This window comes from Alligator sinensis, unplaced genomic scaffold (genome assembly GCF_000455745.1).
Source record: "Alligator sinensis unplaced genomic scaffold, ASM45574v1 scaffold301_2, whole genome shotgun sequence".
In the NCBI taxonomy this organism is placed as follows: Eukaryota; Metazoa; Chordata; order Crocodylia; family Alligatoridae; genus Alligator; species Alligator sinensis.
The window spans coordinates 170,681-180,358 of record NW_005841874.1 but is presented as its reverse complement, the minus strand read 5'-3'; the positions used below and the strand labels follow the sequence as shown (position 1 = coordinate 180,358).

The following is a 9,678-nucleotide window of genomic DNA, read 5'->3' as shown; positions in this document are numbered from 1 at the left end:
AGTCCATTCATCCAGCCCATACTTCCTTTGCTTGCCTGGGAGAATATTGTGGGAAACCCTATCAAAAGCCATGCTTAAATCAAAGTACACCACATCCGCCAGTCTCCCTGCATCCACAGAGCCAGTCACCTCATCACAGAAGGCAATCAGGTAGGTCAAGCATAACTTGCCCTTGGTGAATCCACACTGACTGTCCCTGATTACTTTCTTTGGCTTCAGATGCTTACAAATGAATTCCTGGAGGACCTGCTTCATGATTTTTCCAGCAACTGAGGTGAGGCTGACCAGTCTGTTGTTCCCAGATCCTTCTTCTTCCCTTTCTTAAACAAAGGCACTATGTTTGCCCTTTCCCAATCATCTGGGCCCTCTCCCGGTCACCATGAGTTTTCAAAGGTGATGGCCAGTGGCTCTGCAATCATATTGGCCAACTCCTTCAACACCCTTGGGTACATCCCATCTGGCCCCATGGTCTTGTAGACGTCCAGTTTTTCTTAATAGTTCCTAACCTGTTCTTTCACCACTGAGGGCTGCTCCCCTCCTCCCCAGATTGTACTGCCTGGTGCAGTAGTCGGGACTGACTACTTGCCTGTGGAAAAGGCACTGAGTACTCCAGCCTTTTCTGCATCTTCTGTCACTAGCTTGCCTGCCCCCTCTTCCCCATTCATTAAGGGAACCACGCTTCCCCTGATCTTCCTCCTGTTTCTGACTGTCTGGAAAACCCCAGATTTTGTAATCTGTATTTGGTGAATTTGATATGAAGAGCTGAAGAAATGTGTTGTGAGGGTCTGGCTAAAGAGGGAATAATATCTTTTACAACCAAGTGTTTCTGTGCAACTGGATCTATTAAGCATAATTCATACCTGGAGAAGTCTACAGTATGTTAGGAGGAGAAGAATGGGAGGGTGGTGACAAAGAGGGAGGGCCAGAGTTGGGAAACAAGCAGAAGTTAAATTCTGTTGGAAGTACTGTGGGAACATCAAAACAGCTGCATGTTGGCTGTCAGGCTTAGCTAAGGCATCAGCAAGATGCTGACAATTAGTCAAGCTCTCATAGCCCTAATTGTGTCTTTTCTAATCATGCAGTTTCTGAAGCTGCGACAGGCAAGTAGACACCTTCCCCCTGGGCCAATTCCTCTGCCCGTTGTTGGAAACTTGTTGCAGCTGCATTTTCATCTTCATCGTGATTTCCTCATGCAGGTAAGTATTTTCAGATACTCCTATTTAATTAATGGGCTCATAGTCAAATTATCAGATCAGCTATTAGACAGAAGAGAGGTTTCTTTTAGCATGGGATGCAGCATACTTCTGCAAAAACTGGTGGTCACAGGAGTTTAACAACACTGGGAGTGATATTTCTGTGTCGGTGTAAGAAATGACTATAGTAATTCCATGGTTCAGGGCTTCTGCTGGTCACCTGTAGGACCAGGAAAGGAACTTTTTCCCTCCTGAAGGCTGTATTTCCTGCTGCCTTTGTCTGAAGGATTGGCCATTAGCCTTAGACAGAAGTGAGCATTTTGACTGGAGAGTACTGCTGCTGTTGGTGCTTAGAAACCTCTCTGGTACCTGCCTGGAAGATCTTCCTCTTCTGCTCAGAGTTAAGCTAGTTGTTAGATTTGGGGTCAGAGCAGAATTTCCCCCTTCCTGCCAAGTCAAATTGGAAGGACTTTGGGGTTTTCCTGCCTTCTTCTGGTGTGACATGGCCAAATTCTTATTTATCTTATCACTTCTCTACCACTGCAGGAGCCGAGCATTGGCAGTGCCCTTGTCTGCTCTGCTTTTTACCTGTGGCATGGTGTAGAATGCTTCTGGTTTTGTTTCCACAAACTGCCTTGTGACTGTGGGGTGTGTAGGGGCAGAGGTGGAAGGATGAATTTTATTATCTCTTGGATAAGTGAAAGGATAAATAGCTTGAGAGACCCCTCTCAGTCCATGTTTTTAAAAAGCATTCAGTTTAGAAGAGGGACTTTCAAAGACCTGTTTTAACTATTAGAGTGCTGGGATTTCCTAGGCTGGTCACCATAGGGTTGCTTAGAAGGATGCACTGAACATGTATACATGTCTGTGGTATTTAAATGGTTAAAAAAACAAAATAACACCCCCAAACCCTTGATTTTATTCAAAACAAAATCTCTGGCTAGAGCACTCTAAGTGGAAGTGGGAGGGGTGGATCTGAACCCTTCAGGCAGAAATGGGAACTTAACCAAGGTCTTCCACATCTTGAGAGAGCGCTCTAATCACTAGGGCTGTGAGAGGCTTCAGACCACGCTTCGGATCCAGAGAAGATTCGGATGCTTTGGATGCCGAAGCAGCATGTCCGGATTGAAGCGCTGGCTTCTTTAGACTTTCTGACTCACTTTGGAAAAGCTTCGGAGCCGCTTCAGAGATCCGGCCATAGGGTATAACGGGGATGTTTTAAATATCTATAACTTTGATGTTTTTGTCTAATTTGGATTAAACTTGCAGGGGTGGTAGCCTCCGCTGAGAGCATGAAGCCTGCCAAGTTTCAAGAAGATCGGTGCAGTGGATTGGGGGGAACTGCACCCCAAATTCTTGAAAGCAAAACTCATGTCATGTGTATGTGTTACACCACAGGGGAGTGGAAACTGCAGGGGTGGAGGCCCCTGCTCAGGCCACGAAGCCTGCCACCCCTGCAAATTTCATCCAAATCAGACAACAAACAGCAAAGTTATAGATATTTCACTGATTCCCCTTTATACCCTATGGCCGGATCTCTGAGGCAGCTCCAAAGCTTCGGAGCCACTTCGGCCGAATCGAAGTGGGAAACCAATCCGGAGCTCTGGATCAGATCACTGGCATCCGAAGCGGCCGGATCCTAAGCCGAATTGAATAGCTGCCTGTTTGCACAGGCCTACTAATCACAGGGCTCCTGTGTTATGAACATTCACCCCTTGATCACTACAGTTAGTTTTATTAGACTAACCCGGGAAAGAAAAACCTTCCAGAGAAAAGTAAGGCTAAGTTGTTCCTGTGAACAGTTCCAGGACCCAGGAGCTGGCAGTTCTCTTGGTGCTGGGGGCTGAGAGGTGTGCAGAGTTTTTAAAGGCAGTTCTCTTAGGCCAGGCCTTTGGCCTGCTCCCTTCCCTGTGCTCTTCCCTGGGAGCACGAAGAGTGGGAACCTGCCAAGAAACACAGAGGGATCCTCCTGCACAGAGGATGTCTGGGTGTCATGCAGCAGGTATTGTGAAAGGGCCGTGCCAGGGAGGGGAGAAAGGGCTGGCTGAAACACAGAGCTCTAGTGATGGTGGGCAGGCAGAACAGCCCTTGTGATAAAAGCTGCCCAGCATGCATGAGAACAGCTCTGATGCCATGGAGAGGTGGAAGGGGAAGCACCGCATGGTAGTCAGTAGTAAACAGGCTGCTGGAATGGACTCCCAAGGGAGGTGGTGCTCTCTCCTACCTTGGGGGTCTTCAAGAGGAGGCTGGACAGATATTTGGCTGAGGTGTTATGATCCAGCACCTGTTCCTGCCCGGGGCAGGGGGTCGGACCTAATGATCTGTTTTGGTCCCTTCCGGCCCTGAGCACTATGAAACTATGAAACAGAATGGGTAGTCAGCCCTGAAACCACAGCAGGGTCTGGGAGTAGGTGAAGTTGTCCACCTGTTACATAAAAAAGGGAGCATTTCTCCAGTCAGAGCTACCTCCTGATTGGTAAATAAGAGCAGGCTCAGTATTGGCTGGCTTGGTACGGGAGTATGTCACCTGTGCTTTACTGGTGCTGATTATTCTACAGCTGGCAAAAACTCATGGTGACATCTTCACTTTGTGGTTTGGATGGACCCCCATCATTGTCCTGAATGGATTTCATGCAGTGAAAGACGGTCTGACTGCTCACCCGGAGGAGGTTTCTGGGCGAGCAGTGAGTATGTTCTTCAGAGTGATGGAAAAAGGAAAAGGTGAGATGTTCTTGGCACAGAAATTGCATGGAAGTGCTGGCTTCTCATTTCATGTGGCTACGCCCATATTTTGTGACCACTGTCTCATGTATAGTAATGGCAGATTGCTATGAAGAACTAGTGATGTAAGCAGGTGGCTTGAAAAGAAAGTAGGGAGAAAACAGTCCCTGTGTACAAGTGAGAAGGGAAATCCCAAGAAAGAATAATCCTTAAGAAATTTGTCAGCAGTTCTCACTGGGCCAAAGACAGAGGTGATGTACTGAAGTAGTGGGGATGGTGACCCAGATATGAGAAATGGTTGTGATCATTAGAGCCTCCCTCTGCCCCAAGCACATTGCCTGGGACCCCACTGTGGCACAGCCAGGGTACTCTCACACCTCCAGAGCTGTCCTTCACACACAAACCTTTCTCTGCCAGTGCACTTCCGCTCCCTTGTCCCAGTGCCAGCCTTACCAGCCCCTAGCAGAGGAGATTTTGCCTGCTTGAGGAATCATGCCCTGTCTGGCTTGTGTAAGATATTATAGGTCTCAGTGAAGAATGGCTTGCATTCAAAAGCTTGTCTAACTCTACCCCAACTATGCAGTTGCTCCAGTAAGAGATCTCACCCTAAGAAATCCTTGCCTCTTGTACAACTCCTGGACACCACAGCTGCAACATCACTCTACCGCTACATATTGAAAGAGACAGATATACAAAGAAAACTATAAGAACTAGATATGATCTTACTCTAATTTGCACCACTCATTAGCATGCAACTGTTGGCTCTGGCTAGGGCCCAGTTTTCTGCAAGTAGCTTGTTAGCTCACACTATGCAGCTTCCATCATCTGGGAGACTAAGGGCCTTGTTATACAGTAATTTTGGGTGGCTTCTGGAGCTCTTAACTCCTGGATTGTCAGCACATTTATGCCTTAATATAGTTTAAAGTGCTTACTATGCTGCTCAAAGTGATGCTACTCCAGGGCAGGATTATCTCTTGATCCACAAAACCCAGCTTTCCATTAAGATGTGGCCACTCCCCACAGATGTGCTTGAAGGTGTGACTGCTTCAAACTCCAGGCTAGCACTAAACTGATCAACATTTGTGCAGCTCACAGCATAAGGTGTAACAAGGTCCTAAATCACCCAATGCCCAGGGATCCTTAGACAAAAACTTACTCCTGTGGCAACTCTTAAGTACCCAACCTTATCTCCTCACCTCTGCAGGTAACTTCCTCTGCCAGATGTGCAGCTGCTTGAGAGGTCAGGTGTCATTCCTGATCCAATTATATCTAGGAAATACTTACATCCTTTCAGATGGCTAGCTTGTTAATCCAATGTCCTAAGCAACCAATTTTTCCAAAGAGCTCTAGTCAGTTATTCTTTCCAAAAGCCTTTCATTAGATTTCTTCACAGCTAACACTTCTCCCCTTGGAAATGTAAACCACCATTCATAGATTATAGATTGTAGAGTCAGAAGGGACCCCAATGGATCATCGTGTCTGACCCTCAGCCCTGGCAGGAAAGAGGACCGAGGTCAGACGACCCCAGCCAGGTAACTCCTCTTGAAGACCTCCAAGATTTCTTCCTAATATCTAACCTAAATCCACCCTCAACCAGTTTACACCCGTTATTCCTAGTCACTCCCTGGGGTGCCCTAGTAAACAGCGCTTCCCCTATTCCCCGTTGACCTCCCCTAATAAATTTATAGGCAGCCACAAGATCTCTCCTCAGCCGTCTCTTGTGAAGGCTGAAGAGATTCAGCTCTCTCAACCTCCCCCCGTAGGGTCTTTCCCAAAGGCCACTAATCATGCGAGTGGCCCTCCTCTGGACCCTCTCCAGATTCCCCGCGTCCCTCTTGAAGTGTGGCACCCAAAACTGGACACAGTACTCCAGCTGGACCAGTGCCGCATAGAGGGGGAGCATCACCTCCTTTGATCTATTAGTCATGCACCTGCTAATGCACGACAAGGTGCGATTGGCCTTGTTGATGGCCTCGTTACACTGCCAGCTCATGTTCATCTTGGAGTCAATTATGACTCCAAGATCCCTCTCTGCCTCTGAGCTGCTGAGAAGGACACTCCCCAACCTATAGGTGTGCTGGGGATTCCTCCTTCCCAGGTGGAGTACCTTACATTTATCTTTATTAAATTGCATCCTATTTCTCTCTGTCCATTGATCCAACCTATCCAGGTCGGCCTGAATCTGCTCCCTGCCCTCCGGTGTACTAACTTTGCCCCATAACTTGGTATCATCAGCGAACTTGGAGAGGGTGTTCTCCATGTCCTTGTCCAAATCGCTGATGAAGATATTAAATAATACCGGTTCAAGGACCGAACCCTGCGGGACCCCACTGCCCACCTCCCTCCAGGCCGAGAAGGAACCATCCACCACCACTCTCTGGGTGCGGTCCCTAAGCCAGTTGGCCACCCACCTGACCGTGTAGGCGTCCACTCTGCAGTCTGCTAGCTTCCCAATGAGGATAGGGTGTGAAACTGTGTCGAAAGCCTTCCTAAAGTCCAGGAAGATGACATCAGCCTTGGCTCCCGCGTCCAGGCAGTGTGTGACCCAGTCATAGAAGGCTACAAGGTTTGTCAGGCAGGATCTACGTGTGACAAACCTGTGCTGGTTTCCCCTCAGCATCGTTTCCCCTGCTGGGCCTGCACAAATGATTGTTTTCTTTGATTATTTTCTCTAGCATTTTCCCAGGGATAGAGGTAAGACTGACTGCTCTAAAGTTACCCGGCTCATCCCTTCTCCTTTTCTTGAAAATGGGCACCACATTGGCCCTTCTCCAGTCCTCAGGGACCTGGCCAGAGCACCATGAGTGCTCGAACAGCCGTGCCAGCGGCTCAGCTATGACACTGGCCAATTCTTTCAGCAGCCGTGGATGGAGGTCATCCGGGCCTGCTGACTTGTACCCATCCAGATCTTCCATTATATCAGAGAGTCCTTGGCTTGGGTGTGTACCTACCCATTTCTCTGGCCACTATGCACAGACATAACAAATGGCAAATAGATTCTCAGTGACTGATTACTCCTTGGATGTGGGAGTAGTATCCTCTGGAAAATAACATGCTACTGAATCATTACTATATTGCCCAATCCCACTCACACTCTCAAAAAACATCCAGCCTGCAGGCCAGATCCAAAGCCAAGTAAAAGCATTCTGCAAAATGGTCTAAGGCTTGACCTACACCAGTGCTGTCACCCCAGCACATTTTTCTGCCAATGGCTGAGGTGCCAGGGTAACAGGTAGAGATGGATTGTGGGGAGGAGATGGATTATCCAGGTCAATCCCAAAGCTCAGCTGTTGGGCATGGTTTCCAGTTATTACAGCCCTTTCTACCTATGTTACATGGTCGGTAGTCCTACGCTGTGGTCACTGTCTATGCTGCAATGGTGAAGGGTTCCCTTTTTGTCTATGTATATAATCCCACTTTAAAACACTGTTATTTAGGTTGCAAAGCCAAGGAGTAAAAAATTAGTAAAAATCAGATTTATTGTTGCCCACGCAACCTAATTCAGTCCCCTGCTGTCTGCTTTGTGACACAGCCTTCGATTACATGATCACAACTTTGTTTTTCTGCAGAACCCCCCAGCTTCATTCAGTTCAGATGCTAATTCAGCATTTTCTCATTTGTGAGTAATGACTTGACTTTGTAGCTTTAATAAGTCACGGTCTTCCCAGTCAGAAGGCACCATTAAACAACCTAGTCTGACTACCTGTGTAAGAGAAGCTGTAGAATTTCACCGTGTTATTCTTGTGTTTAGTTCAATAAGTTGTTCAGGGAAAGTTCATCTCGCAGAAATGCATCAAGTCCTAGTCTGAAGTCCTCAGACAATGGGGAATCCAGCACTTCTTTGAACATTATTCTAGTTGTTAATATTCTCCTTGTTGAAATATGTGCTATATTTCTAATGTGATTTCATCTGATTTCAGCTTCCAGCCATTGGTTGCTCTTATATCTTTCTCTGCTAGATTAAAGAGCCCATTAGTACCTGGCATTTCCCGTTCGGAAGATACTCTCATAAATTATTCCAGGATTCATTAAATGATGGTCTTTCAGTGATATGTGTAATATTCATTAGTGTGACAAAGAACTGGTTCTTGATGGCCTCAGGTATTATCTTTTCAAATGGCCGCACCTGGAAACAACAGAGACGCTTTGGGGTGATGACTTTACGCCACCTGGGAATAGGGAAGAAAGGCCTGGAGTACTGGGTACAAGAGGAGGCACAGCATCTGCTGGAGCATTTTGCGAGTATGAAAGGTATGTATGTCTCTGCTATGAAACGAGTCCTTTTAAGTCATGGGTTCATTTTTTATGCAAACTCATTGATCCTACTCTGATCTCAGGTAGCTTCTGTCCCAGAGTGGAGCATTTACAAATCTAGCTGACCCCAAGAAATGACATGGCAATGCAGAGTGCTTAGTCCTGTAGTTCAATACTGACCTGAGAAACTTCTCTCCAAGCTATTGGTAAAACCACTGAACTTAAGAGCTATAATTAGGGGTGGAAGGAAGTTTAAGTGCCAGCTAGTCATCTTCAGTATCATGTATTCCTTTCTCTTTAGTGTTCATCCATAAGATATATGGTATCCTACTAACACTGAGCCTTTGTTTGTCTCAGTACCATTTACAGCATGTCTACACAACCGCCAGGTCATGCCAGAACACACAGTTCACCTGCTCCATGCATACCAAATCCTGAAATGGTTGTAATGGAGTTGTTTTGGGGGAGCACTTAGATGTATGCCAAAGAGAGGGAGAGCTTATTGGCATGCATCCAGTGTTGATGTAAGGTAGCTATATTACATTCATTTCAGGGTTAAGTATAGACCAGAAGCGCTCAATCTAACAGCACCATTTACACAATGAAGCGATTTGCACAAGGTGATGCAGCTGTGGGGTTTGAGACAGCTCCACCAAGCCCATATAAACAGTAAATGCTTATGACTGCTGACCAAAGAAGAGCTTTGCCACCTGTTGGGAAAATAGGAAAGGGGGAACTGTGTGGGGTTTATTTACAGCACTACCCTTCATGTTGAAGTTCTTCCAACTTGCATAAGTACAAGATTTTACCATGTTCAAACACAGCTTTGAGCCACTGAGGTGGATAACACAATGCTAAGCATGATATAGTGGTCATTGTAGACCAGGATAAATTGTGTCCAGCACTGTACCAATTAAATCTAGTCTGGTCCCAAGACTTAGATGCTGTAAGCAGAGGGACTGTGGAAAACGATAGACTAAAAGTTCTGTTATGGCCTAGAATGGGGCTTTTCTAAGTGCCTGGGGGTCACACCCAACACGGGACACACCTGCATGGGTTTCCTGCCATGCCATGCAGGAGTCCTGTCCCCTGCAAGCCACAGGCCCCTTGAGCTCTGGGGGCCAAATTGTCCCCAGGGGCAGGGGCAGGGGCAGGGGCAGGCACAGGAACCTGAAGTCAGAGGAGGAAAGGGGGGCCCAGGGACCCTAGCAGCAGCTGGAGCAGGGACGGGAGTAGTGCTCAGGTTGGAGCCTTCAGGCCAAAACTTAACTCATTACAAACTGCGAGTGGTTCGTAGGCCATTAGTTTGACAGCTCTGGGCTAGGATGAAGCACCTATTTTCCGAAGAGAATGCTACCAGATTTTGCCAGTGGGTATGGGATTAGATTTGTGCAAGTAAACAATTTATTTATATTTGGTCTACTGTTTGGGCATAAGATTCATAGATTCATAGATGCTAGGGTCGGAAGGGACCTCAATAGATCATCGAGTCCAACCCCCTGCCTACGCA

The 9,678-nt window shown here is 47.0% G+C and overlaps 1 protein-coding gene across 3 annotated transcripts in view; it reads left to right on the top strand.

The window, feature by feature from the left end:
• Nucleotides 1–228: 228 nt before the first annotated feature.
• LOC102376007 (cytochrome P450 2J6-like) overlaps nt 229–9,678 on the top strand; it is a 28,397-nt gene continuing 18,947 nt past the window's right edge. For 2 of the 3 annotated variants that reach the window (XM_014527725.2, XM_014527731.2), the window contains exons 1-3: nt 914–1,196; nt 3,752–3,914; nt 8,016–8,165. In XM_014527725.2, coding sequence (XP_014383211.1) covers nt 1,026–1,196; nt 3,752–3,914; nt 8,016–8,165 — 484 coding nt within the window. In that variant the 5' untranslated portion in view covers nt 914–1,025. Of the gene's footprint in view, nt 275–913; nt 1,197–3,751; nt 3,915–8,015; nt 8,166–9,678 lie in introns of those variants that run through there. The other variant, XM_006017099.2, reaches the window with a different exon arrangement.